At 34.6% G+C, this 22,235-nt stretch overlaps 1 protein-coding gene across 2 annotated transcripts; it reads left to right on the top strand.

Annotated features, from left to right (window-relative positions):
* Nucleotides 1-165: 165 nt before the first annotated feature.
* On the top strand, nt 166-21,702 carry bisc (TM2 domain-containing protein 1 biscotti). Of its 2 annotated transcripts, XM_089251420.1 has the most exons (7): nt 194-494; nt 6,021-6,299; nt 12,790-12,866; nt 13,911-14,001; nt 15,760-15,851; nt 18,581-18,654; nt 19,799-21,702. In XM_089251420.1, the coding sequence occupies exons 2-7, from the start codon at nt 6,190-6,192 to the stop codon at nt 19,907-19,909; spliced, it is 555 nt and encodes a 184-aa protein (XP_089107546.1). In that variant the 5' UTR covers nt 194-494; nt 6,021-6,189; the 3' UTR covers nt 19,910-21,702. The 2 variants fall into 2 exon arrangements, with proteins under 2 accessions (XP_089107545.1, XP_089107546.1); XM_089251419.1 differs by lacking the exons at nt 6,021-6,299; nt 12,790-12,866; nt 13,911-14,001; ... (1 more) ...; nt 18,581-18,654; nt 19,799-21,702 and adding an exon at nt 2,369-5,763 and having other exon boundaries at nt 166-494.
* The last annotated feature ends 533 nt before the right edge of the window (nt 21,703-22,235 follow it).

The following is a 22,235-nucleotide window of genomic DNA, read 5'->3' as shown; positions in this document are numbered from 1 at the left end:
AGACTCGGTCTAAACATTAGAAGACCATCTGACAAGGAAAAAATCGTGAATGACACGAAAGCACTGCTAATGCAGTGGCATAGCAAAAGAAATCAACCACGATGAGAAGAGGCACCGGTGTTGCGGTGCTAGCCGTTACAAAGGCATCCTTATCCTTATCCTTACACGCGCACAGGTGGTTGGTGTTACGCCCCTCTCGCTCTGCGTTAGTGCCTTACCCTTTATTTAATTTTTCACTAGTGTTTCCCGCTTTAAGTACAGTTTTATTTATTTATTTGTTCCGAAGGAATAATTTTATTTAATTTCCTGAAGTGAAGGATCAAGGCTCTTGGTTAGGGCTCTGCCCGTTTCCGGGGTCTAGTTTGACTCCGTCAAATGTGCAGCTATGGCTGTTCAAATAGATACACAGCCAGCGGTCAGTGCAGACAAAATCTCGTCTACAAGTCATAATTGGAATTCTCCATTAACTGATGAAGACATCTTGGACGGTTTTGGTGAGTCCCCTCGTATTTTGCTAACTTTCAAGTTTTCGGGTGCAGAAATTATTCCCAGATCCAGGCCTTTGTGCCTGAAAAAGGATATCTGCTCTAAAATCACTGATCCTAAACACATCTCAGAGATTCGATTCACACGCTCAAGTGAGCTGTTAATCTCTACGGAAAATATTCACACTGCGAAAGAGATAAATAGGATTGATAAAATTTTGAACATTCCCGTTAAATCGGTCCTTTTGAAGGATTCGATTACCTCCAAATTTTTGCTAAATATTCCGTGTGATATTGCAGTAGTGGAAATTGCGGAAGAACTGCAATCGGAGGGGTTACAGGTCATCGGTATTCGAAGATTTATAAAAGAAAGAATTCCCTTACAAACTGTTCTGGTTACGATTCTTGGCAGGAACATTCCGCCGGAAATAAAGTTATGGTTCTTGATATTTCGGCCACGTAAATTTATTGAGCGTCCTAATCAATGCCTTCGGTGCTGGAGCTTCTTTCACCGCTCAAAGTTTTGTAGAGTATCATCTCAGATCTGCAAACGATGCGGCCAAAATCATAACCACGAAACCTGCCAAAACCCTATCTCCTGCATTAACTGTAAGGCTTCCACTCATCTTGCCTCTGACCGTCAGTGCCCTGCTTATGTCTTGGAGTCAAAAGCATATCACTATAAAGCCGATCATCATGTTCCAATAAACATCGCTCGAGAAAGATGTAAAATGAATTCCTCTTCATATGCTGCTCGGACCAGCATTTCCATGTCATCTGACTTCAGTGCTCTCAAGGCCGAGATCAGTTCCCTGGTCCAAGCGGAAGTATCGGCCATTAAAGAAATTGTACTTAAAGATCTGAAAATAAGTCTTCAGGAATCGCTGAATGACTCTATTAGAGCGCTTATTCCTGAAATAGTCAATTCGGTTAACCTAGCTGTACATAAGGTGAATATAATACCGTCACTTAATTCGAATGTGAATATGGACACTTCTGGTCCTTCGACTGCTATTTTCAATCAACCTTTGCCCCCTGAGCATAATGACGACAGTGACTTTTCTCAAGATCCTGAATCGAATATTTTCTACACGTCTCCTGCGGAAAGGGTTAAACAAAGACGATTAGCTAAGAGACTGAAAAATGACTCAGCCTCAAATGTGAAAACCTAGTTTTCACTTAATTTCGTTTTTTGTCTCCCCCCCCCTTTTTTTTCCCCCTTCTCGCTTAAAGTTTGTTCCTCGCTTGATCTTTTTTCCTTTCTCTCTGTTATCGAGTTTGATAATGGTTTTTCTTTACCTCATTTAGAGCTGACAAGAGTTCAGTATTCTTATTGTTGTGATCAAATCGAGTTTGGTTTTTTTTTTTTTTTTTTCCCTCCCTTTCCTATTGTGTTTTTCTCGCTTGATATTTCCTTTTTCTTTCTCAAAAAATAAGTGTTTTTTATTTTTTTGTGTTTTTTTTATTTTTATTTTTTCTGTGAATTTGATGCTTTTTCCCTCTATTCAGTTCAATATATTTTTCTAGTTAATCCTTTCCAAAAAAAAAAAAAACTATGAATAATATGAATTTTAGAATTCTTCAATGGAATGTCCGAGGCATCAAGTCCAAATCATCCTTTATCAGAAATTTTTGTTTAAACTATGATATGTTATGTTTACAGGAGACTTTTCTGGAACCGAAGGACCATTTTTTTCTTGCCGGTTTTCAGATATTTAGAAATGATCGACTTCTCCCAGGTGGTGGTTTAGTGACCGCGGTGAATTCATCTCTTTCCTCATCTTTGATATGGAAAATTTCCGACCCCTTTTTTGAAATTATGATTGTTCAAGTCTTTCTAAATAATTTTTCTATGTATGTTGTTAATTTTTATCGTCCTCCAGGTGTTTTCAATATCGCGGCTATTGACAATATTTTCTCATACATCTCTGGGAATTTCATCATAATCGGAGATTCCAACAGTCATCATCCAAACTGGGGAGGACATATTGTATCTCCTGCAGGTACTATGTTATTTAATTGGTATCTTAATCATAACCTTTGTCTAGTTCCTCCATTTTGCCCCACCTTTTATAGCAAAGACTCACAATCTTATATCGACTTATATTTCTGTAGTCCAGGTCTTTATAGATATATTATCTGGACTCCCTGTGAATCCTTATTCAATAGTGATCATTTGCCAATTAAAATTTCCGTCTCTTTGAATAAACAATTCATATCTCAGGAATTCCGTTTCATTAAATGGTCAGCGGTAATGGCAGGTCTCTCTGTCATCCCCGCTACTAACGATTTCGACAATATCTACAATCATGTTGTTTCCATTGTTAACTCAGCTAGGTACTCTGTGTACCGGAAGAAACAACCTTGGCTTAAGTTGGATAAAGAAGGGCGTATTGCTCTTATCGAAAAAAAACGGGCTTTCCGCTTATTTCGCCGTGTGCCCTCTCAGGACAACTGGTTTAAATATAAAAAATTAGCTTCTGTTTTTCGTCGCCACCTTCGCATTCTACGGTTGAAGACTCTGGCTCAAGAACTTCATCCTTTTACGCAGCCCTCAGTTCTTTTTTCTGTCTTGCGTAGACACCGTTATATCGTGGCGAAAACTTGGGATGATTCCAGGCATATTTTCAAGATTGCTAATAATAGTTATGTCGATCCTCTCGTACAGATCCAACTTTTAAAATTTAACCACTTCTCTTCACCTGGCCGATCTCACACCGTTACTTTTTATGGTCCTCCTCGTGAGTTCCAGGCTCAGATGGATGCACCGTTCACTCCCACGGAAATTCGTAGAGCCATTTGTTCTGGTCGCTCAACGACCCCTGGTCCAGATGGTGTTCCATTGAAGGTATATAAACTCCTTCCAAATAAGGGGATTGAATTTCTGAATGCATTTAATACCCTTTGGTCTTCATCGCTGGTGCCGCCGACTTTTAAAGAAGGACGTATTATTTTTATTCCCAAGTCAGGAAAACCAACAAATGATCCGAAGAACTTTCGTCCTCTGACCCTTATAAACACTATTAGCAAAATCTTTGAGCGAATCATTCTTTTTAGGATCACCTGGATTGCATTACGATTTGAGCTCTTTCCAAAAAACTTTTATGGTTTTCGACCAAAAACTGGTGCTGAGGTTTGCATGAAAGATATGGTGTTCTCCATTTCATATGCCCTCCAAAGGGGCTATACTAGCTACATTATTGCTCTAGATTTGAGAGCTGCTTATGATTCTGTGAGACATGATTTGCTCATTGTCAAATTAGCCCGCTTGGGCTTTCATGGTAAATTTTTAACTTGGCTCTTTAATTATCTCTCGAACCGTAAACATGTCATTCATTGGAGGGGTTCCAGATCTGGTGCTTTTGCTCCCAATTGCGGTCTTTTACAGGGTTCCACCCTCTCCCCTGTACTTTTCACTCTGTTCACACTAGATATAACCTCATATATTAATTCTGACATTAATTTTTTTATGTATGCTGATGATATTTTTCTTCAGATGAATGCGTTAGATGGGAAGTATGCTGAGTCTAGATTGATGAACACCCTGCCTAACATTCTCAGATGGGCTGAAAATAGTGGCTTGTGCATCTCTCTATCCAAATCTCGTTTTTCTATTTTTTCACGGAGACGACCTCCATACTTTCCTTCTTTCAGCATTAATGGCGAATCCATTCCGTTTGATCCGTATTTGAAAGTTCTAGGTGTTCATCTGGATTGTACTCTCACCTGGAAAAAACAATTATCATCTCTGCGTTCTAAGGGCACTCTATCTTTAAACATTTGTCGCTCCATCTCTCACTCCTCAAGAAATATTCCTTGCAAGTTCCTCAAACCTGTGCTAATGAGCATCATTGGAGGTACCATTGGTTACGGAGCTGTGGCTTGGTTCAATGCAGCCAAATCTTCTCTCACTAAGATAAACACCATTTATAACTCCTCGATGAGATCTATCTTAGGCCTCCCTACGTCAACTCGCATAGATAAACTCAGAACCATTCTCGCCCTACCCTCCTTTCAGGATTCTATTCTCTTCAGAATTGGGTTATCTTGTATTTCTGCCACAGCCTCTCCCACGCAGGGTCACTCTAACCATATGGATTCGGGTTTTTGTCGCCTCTCTCCATCTTTGGCTAGGAAAATATCACAGTTCAATAATACCATTGGTTTTTCCCATAGGTCCATGTTGCGTCCAATTTATTCCTTTTGGCCGTGGATACCCTCAAATATTTATTTCATATCGGAGGGTCTTAATTTTCAAAAAACTAAGTCTACCATCCCTTATCAAGCAATATTCCAAGAGTACATTGAGTCTCTGCCGCTGAATGCTCATGTAATTGCTACAGATGCATCTAAATCATCTCAAGTGGTTTGTGGAGCTTTCTGTTTGGTTACTAGAGTTATCAAGTCTTGGTTCATTAATAAAGACTCCTCAGTTTTCACTGCGGAGGCCCTTGCTATTACTTTGGGTCTCAGATCCTTCATTCAATCGTCTAATTCTTCAATATTCATATTTATGGATTCCAAATCAGTCATCATGGCTCTCGACAATTTCTCTATTCATTCATCTACGGTGACTCATCTCCTGTATGCTCAACTGGTTCATACTAGTTCTTTGGTTAACAGCATATCACTAATTTGGGTCCCAAGTCATTCGGGCATTACCATTAATGAAACCATTGACAATCATGTTCGTACTGTAGCTTCTTCTACTGTTGATCTTCTACCTTCTAGCCTTTATGTGGAGGACATTCGTTCGATTTACTATCGCTACTTCAAGGAAAATATTCGCAATGCTCTTTTCTTATCTATTCCTGAGTTTAGCTTCTTCTATAACTGCTGCCAGAACTTCTCCCCTTTGTTTTCGAACAGAAGGTTGGAATGTTTATTTTACAAACTCATTTGCAATAGAGCTCCCTTGAACGAATACCTACATCGTATCAGGAAAATGGCTAACCCTCTCTGTCCACAATGCAAGATTCCTGAAACTTCATCTCATTTTTTGTTTTCTTGTATTAGGTTCTCCCAGGTTCGGTTCTCAACTTTTAATTCTCTTTCTCCACCAGTTAGGTGTTGGTCCGAGTTCTGTTCAGGCAGACCTGAGAACATTATCTGTAGCTTTGAGAGGTTCGTTACCCTTAGTCAACGTTTTTCGTGAGTTTTTATTATTTTTTTCTCTCCCCCTTTTCTTTCTCTCGTTTGGTTTTTGTCCTTTTCTGTCTTGGTTGTTTGGTTTCATTTTTGTTACCACACACTCATCCAGGGACTCCATGTCATCATATCATTCTAAAGCGGCTTAGCATCGTCCCCTAAGCCTGAAGACTTCTTCTCCATCTCATATAACATCTCCATCTGCGTTTGTTTCGTCTGGTTTTGTTTTTTTTTTTGTTTTTTTTTTTTTTTTCATACCCTTCTGAAGAAGAGGGAAGAATGGAAATTGCTGGAATTCCCATGTGTTCTGTGATTGATGACAGCTCTTTCGTTAGTATATTTTATAACATTTTCTATGCTTTTGTGGAATGTTTCTTTCTCTAACAGGGGATGGCCCGAAGGCATAAAGCCCTGTATAATTGAAGAAGAAGAAGAAGATCCTTACACGCTATCTTGAACTAGTTCACTGCAATGAAGTGTTTGTAAACAAATCCATGATATGAATTTCATTTAGTTTTTCAATATGTAAAATGTGGAGGAATGAGAAACATACGAAATGAATCAAAGATTCAAAAAACTCTTCAGTTTCTTGATTTTGATATCGACTTATATAGGAAATGTAGACTGTTATTATAAAGCGAATTGCTCCAAATTGTTGATGGGACAGTATCCTTTGATGTTTCAAAATTGAAATATGAATTACTTTGCATGTGAGCGTTTATATTAATTGTATTTTAATGAGTTGTTTGCAATGAGCATTTCTAATGAGCGAAATTTTACGCTGAATGTGTTTTATATCATTTTTTTTAATCTCTGTTTTAATTAATTTGTTAAAAAGCTCATTAAAATTAAATTAGCCTACTTCAGTGGTGCTGTTGAGGGCACTCGGGTATTCTGGATAAGTGGAGACCAGGCTTAAGACTCGGAAGATGGGTATACAAGAAAAGCATGATTCAAAAAGGGTGATTGCAAAAACACTGTACCCCATTCATGTATATTGTCAATGTCATACACTTGGTAAATAGGCGTATTATTAGATCCACGATATTTTAGTAAGACTATGTAGGCCTACATAGACTACATAATAAATGTGTATACACACACACCTGAAACAAAAGAAACATTGCCTGTCAGTGCAAGATAAATATATTGCTGATATGCCCAGTGTCAGAGGTGTATTTACAGGGGGTGAGGCTTAGCTGCCTATAGTTCATGGTAGCACATCTGAGTGCACTGAAACCCCTGTTTTACGGACACTTTCTGGACAAAAAATGTGGCTATAAAAGAGAGATGACGTATCGGGGAGGGGGCCTCGTGTTGAAACTTTGAAATACACAGTATAACTGAAATAGTTCTTTTCAGAATTTTCTCCTCGGAAATAGTTTATTTACACTCATGAAAGTACAGTCATCCCTTGGGCTATGTTCCATGGGTGACCATGAATACAGAAAACTCGGCAATAACACAAACCATAAGCTTTCGCCTTTTTAGACATTTCGTTTATATCTGCTTTGTGCAGTAGAAGTAGAAGGGACATCCAGTGATTCTCTGATATGTTTTCTGAAAGAATATGTTTGTTAGCCCTTTTTCATTTCAGTTAATCTGTTACAATATGGTAATTTCCTACTCAGACCTGCACCTTGACAGGGGCAATGGCTACAAGTGACTCAAGAAATAGAACCTTGACTGTGTTTTGTTTGAAAAAAAGAGTATGATAACAAAAGGTTTCCTCTTCCAATTTTTCTTCGTGTGAAAAACGTACCATAGCTGGGTCTATGTGTCAAGGTGGAAAAGTCGTGGGATTTTTTTAACTTTTCCCCTTCTTTTGACATATATTTTCCTGTACATATGATTTTTGCCAAATCATAGATATGTGTATTTTCGTCTCAAGAAAAAAATTTATTTGTTGCCCTTGTTTTTGTTGGTAGTATGCAGGTCTAAATCCTATGATTGTCCAGTTTCTTTTCTTTCTTGTGAAATACATTCAGAATATTCTGATAAATCTGAGCTCGAGTTGTCATTTGGGAAAATGAGTTGGTTACACACCTACTTTTTGGTACACACTGTATGTTTTTCAAAGTTTTAGAATTTGGATGTGATCCCTATTTTTGAGAGTTTTGCTGATTTCACTAATTATTCCTCAAAAATTTTCTCCCCTTGGTCAAGTTTTGAGCCGAATTGAAGTGCTTTGTTTCTTTGGGGATGATTTTTCCAAGCTTTCGTTTCTGATCTCAAAGGTGAAGAAGGAGAAAGAAATTTTTTATTTTGTTTATTTTTGTTGTTGAAACACACATAATGCCCACATTTCGTGTCTGAATTTTTTAATTTTGTCATCAGAATTTAACTAGAGAATGAGGTATTCACACTGAACTAATTTTTGGCCACATAGTCTTTAGCAAAACAAATTTTTTAAGGAAGTTAATAAATAAATTACTGGCTGAATACAAGGATTTTTTGCATGCTACAAGAGAATGTTATCATAATACATGCAAAGTACAGAAAACTCAGAAGAGTTTTAAAGAAATTAAGCTTTTAAGAGTAGTTCAATCTTACTAATACTAATTTGATATTAAAATTTAATTAGCATGGTATTACAATATTAATTACTAAGTATATACATCTCTCTAATTAAATGTATGCAAACTATTTTTATATTTATTGTATATATATATATATATATATATATATATATATATATATACTTAATATGTACATTGATATGTAACATTGCTAACAGCATATTCACAAAAACCCGGACGGCTTAGTTTCTGCCAACCCTGATTAATTTTGCATCAAACCCTGAATCTGGTGGGAGGGCAGCAGCCCTGCTCTTTCCTTGCATCCTATGTCTTACAAGTTATATCCTTTATTAATTTTTAATCTCCTTAGTTTATCCCTTCCCATCTTCAAAAAGGTATTTATGCATACCTCAATTTTATTCATCAGAAGTGGGTTATTTTAGATGATGGGTGGGCGGGTTAATATTGTGCGGGTCATTCCATTTCAAATCACCCGGCAAAATGCCGAAATGACACCCATAGTCTCAGATTTCAATGATTTTTTTTTATTTGTTGCATTTACCATCCTTATTAACTGTGTGAAATATTATTTGCATATCTCTAAAACTTTTTGAGAAAAAAAATGTTGAAATTTATCAAAAACTGATGCAGATGACTTTTCCGAGGCTCAATTTTTAAGCGGCATTGTTTGAGAAAATAAATCATAACTTTTTCAATTTTCAATATATTCATGTGAAATTTTCACTAAAGTGTTCACAAAAGCATACAGAATACGAATAAAAATAATTCATACACTTACATTTGAAATTTACATGCAAAAAAATTATGTAAACTTTGTTTTTGTGTAATTTTTCGTTAGAAAAAATACAATTTTTCAAACGTATTTTTAGACCAGAGGCACAGCAGTTACCAAAACAACTTTTATTTTAAATTTCTCCTAAATATATGAAGTAAAATACTGGAGAAAAAAAATAATGGTTTTTTGACCGTTAATGTGTTTATTCTGGCTCGCAACGCAAAATTCATCGAAATAAGACTGGATCGTTCCGATTTCAAATCATTCAACTAGATACTGAAATGCAACCCATCATCCCGGATTCCAATTATTATTTTTTATTAATTGCTTCTACCATGCTTGTTGACCATGCAAAGTTTCATGTACATATCTCAATAACTTTTTGAGAAAAAAAAATGTTTTCTAACCTCACGAATGACGTCTCTTAGGCTAACCCCATTCAAGCAATATTATTTGTGAAAATATATCATAACTTTGCAGATTTTCGATATATTCAAATGAAATTTCCACTAAAACGCTCACAAAAAATGTAGATTATGACTAGGAAAGAAAATTTAAACCTTTGCATTAAAAAATTAGATTGCAAAAAAATCGGTGAAATTTAATTTTTGATTCTTTTTATAATAAAAACACAATGGCTCCCCTTTGCTTTTTCATTTACAAAAGCTCTCCTGCATAGCATATTCAGTGGCATTGAACTCTTCAGATTTTTTTTCCTTGTTCCCCTTTCTTAAAGCAAGGGGTAGAGTTAAAAATTTCAGTTTTCCCCTTGTGATGGTTAAATTGAGTCTTATTTCTAATTAACTTTATCAAAATAATCATATTGGCTTTCTGTTTAATATCTTCATTAAGTGTGCTTTGAGATTCATTTTCTGGTAATTCTTCTAAAACTTTACAAACATTTGATTTTAATGTGTTGCAAGCAGATTCAACTTTTCTTTTGGCATTGTTTGACTGGCACTGTGGAGCTACTCTATGAAGTTTAATTGGTGACTCTTCTATGTTCTGTAGAGATGAATTTATTTCTTCAAGTGCTTCTTGTTTAATAATTGGCCTTTTTTCAAGTTACTTCTCTACATTACTATCACTGTTCATCTCTTCACAGTATTCAGTTTCTTCACCTAATTTATTGTTGTTTATATTCACTGTTCCTACAGGCATGGCATATTTTTAGTCCTGGAATTGATTTTGTACAACCATTTATTTCATTTATACATGAAAAATACAAGTTTACTATCCTTAAACCTTTTTTTATTTTTTCTTATGACATTTTAAAGGATTAAAGCATGCTTTCGGATACATTTCATACTTTGAGAAAAAAGCTCTATGACACACAGTAGATAAATGTTCAGAACTTGCTCCACTCCTCAATATTGATGTCTGATGGGTCCAATGATGTAATGGGTAACAGATTTTACACTTTTGCATAACACTTTTTATGACAGTCAGATCCAGTTTTTTTCCCAACACTATAAATTTCAGTGTCTTTTCTGACATTTTACTTTGAATTCCAAAATGATCATATAAAATATTTAGCTCAAATGGAAATTGTGTTATAAGAAAAATTTGCTAACCCTGGAGTAGGCTACTTTATGGAGCACATTTTCTGTCTTCAGCAAGATCATAATTGAGACTTGCATCATTTGATCCGGGGGGGGGGGGGCAGGCAGTTTAGTTCTAACACTTTTGTTTTAGTCTTCCCAATGAAGCAGCAGCAATTACTCTATCACCTGCTGGGATGATAAAGTCTTATAATTAAATAAGACATCAGCTGCCCTCTGAAGGACAAAAACCATTGTGCCATAGTTTATATCTTCACAGAAGCTATTATTTTTTACAATCGTCATCACAACAAGAAACATCACATCTTATACATCACCACCAGGCATTACATACATTAGGTTTTCAATTCTACTCTCTTCCATCTGCCTCAGCTACAGCAATTAGGTTGTAGCTGATAATTATTTCATTCTTTGTGATTTAATGCCTCATATTCTGGCTTTTTATCAGCAATTTTAAATTATTTCTTGGGAAAAATATATAGAGGCTTGTGTTAAATATTATAATGTAGATTTTTTTTCACACAAGTATAACCATTTCATATTTATCATATACATTAAATATATGTTTATTAAAATATATGCTGTAAAAATCAAAGTAATTAAAAAAAATTTAACACTGTTGTGGTAAAATAACTTTATAATTAAGCATGTTGAAAAACTTCAAAAATACATCTATATATATGATTAATATTATCTGGGTTTATCAAATACAAAATAATTCTTTATGCAAAAATATATCAGATTGCAAAAGTTCATCTTTGTTGCATCATAAGAAATATTTATACATCAATTAAAAGTGAAATTAATTATTTGGAATTTGAACACTTCTAAGAATCTGAACATGAAGGTTTAAATTGAAAAATTATTTTATTCACCCAAAACCTTTTTTTTTCACCAACTCTCATTTGACACATTACATTAACATTTCTAATTATTTCATGAATTCATTTAATCCTAGAATTTTAAAATTTATTAATTGTTTTGAATTATTGCATTAACTACTCATGAAACTTAATTTAGTGAATACTGTAATAAATGTATAAGCGTACATGAAAAATAAAATATAAATTTCTTTTTACTAAGCATGAATCATATTAAGTCAAAATGTACAAATATAATTAATGTAGGCATATAAGTACATTGTGTTTTGTTACTCAAATGTATTAACTGTCAAAATAATGTTTACTTTTCTACAGTCTTCTTAATATATTAATAGGATTAAATTTAAAAAAAAAATTGAAAATTCATGCTGTGCATCCAAAAAAAAAGTGTTTAAAAAATTGTGTTAAAAATAAAAAAAATAAAAAAATAAAATTTAAATGACTTTTTTCCTCTAAGGTTTACATTTTGTCTTTTCATAATCTGCATTTTTTTTGTGAGCATTTTAGTGGAAATTTCATTTGAATATATTGAAAATCTGCAAAGTTATGATATATTTTCACAAATAATATTGCTTGAATGGGGTTAGCCTAAGAGACGTCATTCGTGAGGTTAGAAAACTTTTTTTTTCTCAAAAAGTTTTTGAGATATGTACATGAAACTTTGCATGGTCAACAAGCATGGTAGAAGCAATTAATAAAAAATAATAATTGGAATCCGGGATGATGGGTTGCATTTCAGTATCTAGTTGAATGATTTGAAATCGGAACGATCCAGTCTTATTTCGATGAATTTTGCGTTGCGAGCCAGAATAAACATATTAACGGTCAAAAAACCATTATTTTTTTTCTCCAGTATTTTACTTCATATATTTAGGAGAAATTTAAAATAAAAGTTGTTTTGGTAACTGCTGTGCCTCTGGTCTAAAAATACGTTTGAAAAATTGTATTTTTTCTAACGAAAAATTCCACAAAAACAAAGTTTACATAATTTTTTTGCATGTAAATTTCAAATGTAAGTGTATGAATTATTTTTATTCGTATTCTGTATGCTTTTGTGAACACTTTAGTGAAAATTTCGCTTGAATATATTGAAAATTGAAAAAGTTATGATTTATTTTCTCAAACAATGCCGCTTAAAAATTGAGCCTAGGAAAAGTCATCTGCATCAGTTTTTGATAAATTTCAACATTTTTTTTCTCAAAAAGTTTTAGAGATATGCAAATAATATTTCACACAGTTAATAAGGATGGTAAATGCAACAAATAAAAAAAAATCATTGAAATCTGAGACTATGGGTGTCATGGCTGGGTGATTTGACATGGAATGACCCGACGCATTAGTTTACTGATTTTATTTTTTTTTTCTTTTCAATGTGATAATTTCTTTTACTGCAGTCAGATATCTTTGTCAGCCTCCTGAGATTGATTCTAAAACACAGCAACCAGTAAACTGCGGAAAATATAATAAAGCCAAGAGTATGTTTTTTCCTTCGTTCTTCATACAATAATTTCTATTCATGCTGCCATGAAATTTGCATTGAAATTTTGTGGGACTGATTTGGGTCTTGCGCTCTATGACTGGAGTATATTTAATTCTTTACTCATCTTGACTAAATGCTAAAAATTCAAGTTCTTCAATGTTTCTTATTGTTTGCTATTCACCTGTTGTTCATTTTTAAATGATAGCAGAAAAAACAAAGAAATGTAAAAGTATAATTTCTTTAATTTCGTCATGTGTCAAATCAAGGAAATATGTTATTGTGCTTGCAGTAGTGGCCCTACACGAAGGTAAGCAAGGTACTGTCTTGTGTCTTGGCAGGGTTGGTTTTTTTTCGAGACAGTGGAAGAAACTAAAAAAATTGGAAGGAAAAAAATGCACTAAATGTGAAAAAATGAGCCACACTGAGAGTTAAAGCAGTTCTGTATTAAGTTAAACTAATCACAACAAATGTGCAAGCAGTTGGTGAGGAGAGTTCAAAGGAATTGTGTTACAGGAGCAAAAATATATTTTTTGTCAATTATCATTTTAGAATATACGTTTTTATGCACAGAATAAAATAGACACGTTTCTCGAAACTATATGAATTTCCTTCAGCAGTTAAAAGACAAAATGGTCAAAACTCCCATATATCAGGGGTTATTTTCTGTTGAAAACACAGAGTCAAAATTTGGATATGGTTTTTTTTTTCCAACTCTGTATCCTGCACAGCAAATAGCCTCCCGCTATATGGAATTTTTTTGCCATTTTGTTTTTCATTAACTACTGAAAAAGGAACTTCAAACAGTTTTGAGTCATTTTTTTCGTCTAGCTGTTGCTTTCATCACATTTTGGGTTTACTTACGTTGTTATTGCTGTCTTTTATCTCACCCAAAAGGTTTCTACGATTTTAGAGACTCTCATAAGGGAAATATTGTGTGAAGCCTTGAGATCCTCAAACTACCACAGCATAACTAAACTTTAATGAAACTTTTTTTTTGCATTGTATAAATTCTTATTGCAACTTTTGTTTCTTTTCTTAGCCTTATGCATCACAGCTCCAAACATAACATGTATCAATGGCACTGGACTGAACGATACTGCATTTGAGATGGATATAGATTGCCAATACACGTAATTTTGAAAATATTTTTTGTTGTAACTGGTTTTTTTTCTTCTCCAGATCAGCTGTTTATGGGTGTGTTAAAATAATTTCTTATAAACATTATAAAAGCAATACAATTATAACAGCCAAAATACTTCTATTATGCTAAGTATCAATCCATTAAATCATTTTACCTGTAAGTTCAAGAAAAATTATGCATTACTCTGTGAGGGCAATTTAAGAGATAAAGCAGCAAGAGCTCTAATTGGTTAGAATTTTCATCCAGAGACACAGCTTAAGTTCACAGCTGTATCATACAGCCATTAAATACTGGATTGTGAATTCAGTATTCAATAACACAATTTTGTCACTTCATTCACAATCATGCTTAATATTAAGGGTGACATACAGGAGTCACAGGTCCAAAAGCCTAGTTAGGAGGAAATGATGTCTTGAGGAATGTATGGAGGAAATAAGGCTCTTGTGAAAAGCGGGAAGAATATAAAAGCTTTTGTCAGAGACTGGGACCAAAAAAGCAAGACTTCACCTTCCCCTCTTGAGTATGTAGTAATTATTTTGAGAAGTCCACTCTGCGGATTCCATCATTGAATGTTAAAGACCTAAAAAATAATGCAAATTTTGCATCAGGGAATAAGGTTCTAATTGGAATTCAGTAGTGTGTGATCTATTGATTCAAATATAAGGGCGGTTCAAAATTAAGGGCCGATCAGTAATAAAACGAAAGCAATTAAAGAAGGGGGAAAAAAGAGGGACAAACATGAAGGAGGAACAATTCCTGAGCTCAGCATTCCCGTTGTCTGTTTTGAATAGCACGGCATATCTAGAGTGTTTCACCATAGACTTGTGATGTAATGGTTGTTCCAGGTTGCATAAAAATCAATTAAAAGCACACCCTTTTGGTCCCAGAATATAGTTGCCATGATTTTCTTTTGAGACCAGATGTGTTTGAATTTTTTTTGGTTTAAGTGAACCGGCATGGTGCCACTGCATGAGTTATTGTTTTGTCTCAGCATTGACCTACAAAATTATACTTCATCACTAGTGATGATGTGAGGAAAGAAATTTGTCTCCCTCATGGTTAAAGCAGTCGAGAAAAACACATGCAGATGCTATTGTGTGATCATTTTTGGTGGGTTGAATAGAACCTCTGAGTGGGCTGCAGTTTGCTCATCACTAGCTTAGAATTTCAGTCACGATTTCACAACAATGTTATCCTAGAAACTTGGAAATTCTAGAGAAAGATTTCTTATCATAAAATGACATTTATTTTTACATTCACATGCTCAATGAAATCGTCAGTCTGTACTAGGTGTGTCACTACTGCTAATTCAGAGCATTTGAATGGCCTTCCTTAAACTCAACATCATTGCCACACTTTTCCTTCACTCATTACGGTAGGTCCATATGTTCCACACATTTGATGGTGAATTTCGGCAGCATTATGTTCTCTTGCATTTAGAAATTTAATCACTGATTGAATTTCACCACTAGCGAGACTTGTTATTCCAACATACTGTCTTGCAAAGGCAGATGACAATCAACTGACTGCAATATGAAGGTAGGTTACATTCCCAACAGACCAGTTAACACTACTACGCACACCCAATCCAATCAGTATTGCCGGACACTTTTTGCATGTGATAAGTCTTCAATTTTGAACAGTGCCTCATAAATACAGTATTTATTTGTTCCCAAATATAATCAGAATAATTTTCATCAAAATTAATAAAATTACAAATGGAACTAATTTCTGCATCTTTATCTAGAAATGGGTATGCATTCGACACTGCGCTACTACTGTCTCTTTTCTTGGGAATGTTTGGAATTGATAGATTTTATCTAGGATATCCAGCCATCGGTGAGTGTTTATTATCTATTAAATTCTCGTGTGTTTTTAGTATTAGTAAAGTATTAATACTGCAATTCAACATTATTATACGCACAGTGTTCTTTGTCCAATATATGCATCTTTAATTCTGACTGTGTTGCATAATTTTTTCAACGATCGCACAAACATTATACAGTAAAACCCCTCTTTTGTGAACATGGGCGAGACAAAAAAAGTTTGTCCACAAAAGAGGGGTGACCAGGTTTTCACTGTATCTTCTTTTCCATCCAAATGCAACATGCTCTAAAACTCTATGATCATGAAATACACTTTGTAAGCAATTATTTTCTGCTACAATGTGCTGTCTACAGGGTTTTATGAAATCTTTTTTGCATAATTTGTTGACACAAGATATTGTTCAAAGCAAAATTACTAGGCATTGTTCTGTTCCTACATAAGATATGTGGATGACACTTTTGCACTTTGGAAGGGATCGAGAGAGAAATTGGATGAATTGTTACAAGTCATGAATGAAATAGATTCCCTCATACAATTTACAGTCGAATTTGAAAGCAACAAAACTCTTCTGTTTCTAGATGTCTTGGTGACCAAAAATGAGGAAAATTTTCATATGTCAGTGTACACTAAACCATTTTCCATTGCATTTTCTTCCACATCAAATATCTTGTCATCCATACAAACAAAAAACTTCAGCTTTTCGATTGTATGTACATAGAGCTTTCTAAATCTGTTCTAACAGCGACTCATTAGATCAGGAACTCAGCTTCATTCTTGTTATATCTAGCGGAAACGGCAAATATCATCATCGGAAAAACAATGACACCAAAAATTGAGACTACTCTTAATAACAATAAAGACTTTTTTTGGTAAAGCTATAGCTGTCATACCTTTCAATCCATTTCTCTCTACAAAACTGAAACATATTTTATTTTTTGAATATTGATCATTGATTTGCCACCCACAAATATTCGACTTAGTCCCCCCCCCCCCACCCAAAGCTTGAAAGATTCTATCTCACCAACTAAGCAATGAGCCATTTATTATATTCCGAGCACAGATTGCTCCCCCCCCCCCCCCAAGGCTACATCAGTCAAACTAAACGCTCTTTGAAATGTAGATTAAATGAACATAAGAGGTATGTTAAAAATCATGAGGTCCACAATAGTTTTACACTGCTGTTGATCGCAAATTTTATTTTCCAGAGGTTAAAGTGATCCAGAAAGTTTGATCATCATTTCTTTTTAGACTTCTTTGAGAGTACTTATAAAGGCTTTTCATGAAAAATCGGTGACTGAAACAAAATTAACGCCCTCCATTGCATTTCGCTACCACATATTCATTTTGAAAAAACATTTGAATAATATTCGAAGAAGCTAAGCTGAACGTATGACGACACTGACAACAGGGCAACAACTATAACGTCAAAACTGTGAATAAAAATACTGAAGTGAAGGAAACAACTCTGACCACCACAGACACACTCCCATTCTGACCCCGTTTTTTGTTGGGATGGAATGTGTTTGTTTTGCCTTGATAACGGCACCTATGAGTGCAGAAACATATGTTGGTATTTTGTAAATTGTTATTTGTCTTCATCACATTGTCAATATTCTTCTACAAGAAATTGTGTGGACAAGCTGTGTGAGAACTGTGTACACATATTTAATATAATGATGCAATATCGATTCTAACCAATGTTTCCTTGCTCAACAAAAAGCAATTCAATTATCGGGCATGCTTTTGAATTTTACACCATTGCAAGATTAAGAGCATCTAAAACAAGGCATTTCAGAAATTCAGCTAACAATTGCTCTGAATTTCTTACATAAATGACTGTTGGTGACTGGTTGTTGTAGAAATATTCTGTGCCATGATCCGAAGGATTTGTGCATCCTTCATATTTCTGAGGTAGAAAATGCAAATAAATACGGAAAATATATGGGCAGTTTCAATGCTTTTAATTGTATTGATCATTTTAATTCATTTTTTGGGTTGGTTAGTGGTAACCCTCTTGCAGCTCCATTCTACTCGCCTGATTCAATTGAATATTATATTTTGCTAGCTGTAGTACCTGGCGCTGCCTGTGTTTTTTCAAGATACTGGGAGTATTGAAGAAGTAACAAACCATTTTAAAGGAATAAACATATCTGAAATGCATTGTTAGAGAACCATGGTAACCAAAGTAAACATTCTGAATGTCATTGTTGAGGCCCATAAACCATTGTTGCCCAACAGTTTTTTGCCCTGCTCTGATGAACCTTGAAAGTTTAGGATATCGCTCAAGTCGGGTCCTGTTTCGTACTTATGAAAAATTTAGTGATGATCTGGCTGAAATTGTAGATTTGTATAGAGAACATACAAAGAGAAAATCAATTTTATATAAACAGATTTCATCATGGCCGTAGCGTACCTTCTAGGGGAAGACATTTCCTTGGGAACCCTTTAAAAAGGAAAATATTATATAAAAGAAGTGTCCATTTTCTGTGAGGCTCCCATTTGTCCTGGTTGCCTCAGCCTAGTTATGGCCCTGGATTTCATGAAGAGCTTAGAATCCATTCTTAAAAGGTTTTCTTCAAAAGTATTATTATTTTATATGCTATGGCAATACATATGTAGCATAATTTTATTGTGCAAGTAATTAATCGATTCAGACAACTATTTTCTGTGCATGCATGATACTGTAACTAGGCCATGCAAAACTGGTCTAAACCCAATAATGAATTTTTTTTTTTAATTAGGTCTCGCTAAACTATGCACCATGGGCTTCATGTTTCTTGGACAATTAATTGATGTTGTTCTCATTGCACTTCAGGTATGTAAGAATCCACAAATGATTAAGTTTAGGAGATGCGGGAGGGCAGTTACCCTGGTTGTGCTTCTGCAAAAAACTAAAAAGGGGACATCTTCTCTTGTAGTTTCGATTATAAGATTAGTTTATGTAGTAGATAACTATGTGATTATAATCAGATTTACCTCATTCCCAATAAGTCAGTGTTGAATAATAATTTTCCGTGTTTGGGAATTATCACTCAAAGCCTTAATCTGTAATCACAAATAGTTACGAATCATGCTCAATATTTAAAAAATAGAGAGTAAAATTATACTGCCTAAGATGAATCTTTTGAATCAGCGGTTCTCAACGTTTCCTGACTCGCAGAGCCTTTTTCAGTGAATAATTTCTCTGGCAGAGCCCTGTTTAACTCGAGGAGCTTTTTTTAGTATATTATTTATATGGTGGTACCCTTTAGGCCTCTATTTTTTGTTTGTTTATCAAATTTATTGATTTATTTTATTATTCTCGTGTGGCCGCGGAGCCTCTGGGTAGTGCATGTGGAGCACCGATTGAGAACCGCTGTTTTAAACTAAATTTACTAGATGAAGACTTAAGAAATTTCTAGATTGGAGGTCCATCAAAGATACTAGCCAGGAAGTTAGAATGCTGGTGTGGTGGTGCTACGCTAATTCTTGACTCTCATTGAGCATTATTAATTCCTATTAATTTTATTGAAGACTACCAGAATATCATTTTCATTTGCTATATACTAACTATATAGCAAATACTTAAGTATAATACTAAACCACACATGCATCTCCTCCATGTTCCTGTACTGAATTTCTAACATGGACAGTAGATATTGAGATGAATCAATTCTCAGTTCTCACAGTTTTTTATATATACTAGAATCTTGATATATACTATGGAATTGAATGTATCTAGTCCACCATTACCTCCTTCCCATCATCTTGCTGAAATAATAAATATAATTTTTTTATATAGCCCTTTTTATGGCTATTAAGCAATAATGTGGGAAGTAAACCATGTCTGCAATTGTATTTATTATCTCTTGGGTTTTAGAAATGAAAAACACTTTTTCCCGTCTTCAGTCCATAATATATCAATGATGGCAAGAGTGTTCTTTATGCAATTAAAAAAAAATGTATAATTATTTTTTCAGGTCGTAGGTCCCTCAGATGGATCTCATTATATCATCAATTATTTTGGTCCCAAGCTGACAATTCTCAGGAGGAACAATGACACTTATATCATGCCACAAGATGATTGGTAGCTGTTGTGAAGAGAAGAATTGAGATGAATCAATTCTCAGTTCTCACAGTTTTTTATATATACTAGAATCTTGATATATACTATGGAATTGAATGTATCTAGTCCACCATTACCTCCTTCCCATCATCTTGCTGAAATAATAAATATAATTTTTTTATATAGCCCTTTTTATGGCTATTAAGCAATAATGTGGGAAGTAAACCATGTCTGCAATTGTATTTATTATCTCTTGGGTTTTAGAAATGAAAAACACTTTTTCCCGTCTTCAGTCCATAATATATCAATGATGGCAAGAGTGTTCTTTATGCAATTAAAAAAAAATGTATAATTATTTTTTCAGGTCGTAGGTCCCTCAGATGGATCTCATTATATCATCAATTATTTTGGTCCCAAGCTGACAATTCTCAGGAGGAACAATGACACTTATATCATGCCACAAGATGATTGGTAGCTGTTGTGAAGAGAAGAAAAAAACAAATGTGAAACACTTTCATAATAATTCATTCATTGAAGTGGTGTGATATAGTGTTAATCATCGGTGAAGCGAAATGTGTCATTTCATTTAAATTTTTTATTATCAGTTTTTCTCCACAACTTTAACAAAAAGAAATATCATACTACAGTCAAACCTCTTTAGATTAATATTGTTGGGACAGACAAAAACCCATGTCCATTGAATCAATTTATTGAGTCATGCAAAATATAGTGAAATTTCTTCATTTAATTTGTTCACTATGTACAATGTGGGCATTGTCATGGCAAGGGAGCCACGGGTGGCAAAAGTTTGAGAATTACTGCTCTACATTATCAGTGTGATTCACCCCTCTCCAGGGGTGGCAACCCACACTTTAGGAACCACTGTATTAAGGTAATAGACGTGAAAAAAAGAAGAATCTCTTCAGATAAAGTCGTATCCAAAGAGGTGGTACAAAAATTATTCCTCTCAGGTGGAAAAATTTCAAGGACCGGCCCTGCATGGGCAAAGTAATCTTTTCTGAGGCCATAGCTAGAAATGACTGCCTACCAATTAGCATGCTCACTCACAAAATTTGAACCAAATCTTATTTTCATGAGGGCCCCTAGGCCGTGTCCAGGTGGGCTCATGCGTTAAGATGGCACTGGGTAAATGCTACTACACCTCTTGAAGATTTCATCCATAAATGTGGCTGAAACTTAGAGAATTTAATTTCCTGGACCCAGGCCTAACAGACTGGCATTTGCATGTGTTTCACCAAACATCAGCCATGAAAGCCTGGATAATCATATTCACGGGATTACCAGACTTCCTCATTTATAAACATAGCCATACACAGGATTTTCTCAGTAGGGAAAGGGGGGGTCCCTGCTGTGCATGTTTTTTTCTGCAAAATAACACCACAACCTCTGAATGAGGAATCCTCTCTTGAGGTGGATGGACAATCAGCATCTAAAAAGGCATTTATCATGCCTTTCATGCCGTTGGTTAACAAAGAATTAATGTTCCTATAAGATTTGACTCGCTAAAGCAAAATGACAGAAATAACTTGGTAACAAAAACAATTTTTGGCCAAAATAGGGTATTAGCAATCACGGATAAATCTTTTCTGTCCCTCACAATATATATTACATTCTTTTTTTTTTTGGAACCTTCCAAAGTGCATGTTTTGTTAACTCTCTATGGCAATGTACAGCAAATTGTGAAGACATACGTTTTCTAAGAATGATGCTCCTTCGAGACCACTTTCAAAAGCACAGTGCAAAATGTGTAAATTACAAGGTCTGATGTAAATAATAAACAAGTCAAGTTGAACTGGATGGTTTTACTGTGTTGTCCATCCTTTTTTTACGGTATTTCTTTACATTTTACTGTTCATTAATAGTGTAATCGTTTTTGACAAATGAAGAACTTTCATTTCTAGCTCTGCTGAGCATTGTAAATATTGTTTATGCCTTATGTTTTCATGCCTTAAAAATACAGAAGACAATTGAATACTATTGGGTTGCATCAGAATTACCAAACCTAGAATAGATCTATGTATCCAACTGCTTTGTAATGGAAACTGTTGTTTCACCTATACATAAAATGTGGACTACAATTTTGAATGATTATTAGTTACTGTCCAAGACCATGAAGTAGTAAATACAAATACCAGACAGAAGTTTTTAGTGACTACTATACTTGTTGAACCCTCAAACTAAGCAAATGAAAAAATAAACCAAATGGCCCACATACACTCCAAATAACCTTAAAAATGATACAATTTCTGCTTTGGCAGAATCATTAATTACTATGTACAACATTTGTAATGTTTGGCAGTATATCAATGATTCCCTGTTCAATTAAAATC

Source organism: Pholcus phalangioides, unplaced genomic scaffold (genome assembly GCF_987345545.1).
Source record: "Pholcus phalangioides strain wild (caught in Gottingen) unplaced genomic scaffold, Ppha-v1.0 ptg000024l_1, whole genome shotgun sequence".
NCBI classification, from domain to species: Eukaryota; Metazoa; Arthropoda; class Arachnida; order Araneae; family Pholcidae; genus Pholcus; species Pholcus phalangioides.
The sequence above is the reverse complement of the archived record's forward strand: the minus strand, read 5'-3'. Positions and strand labels throughout refer to the sequence as shown.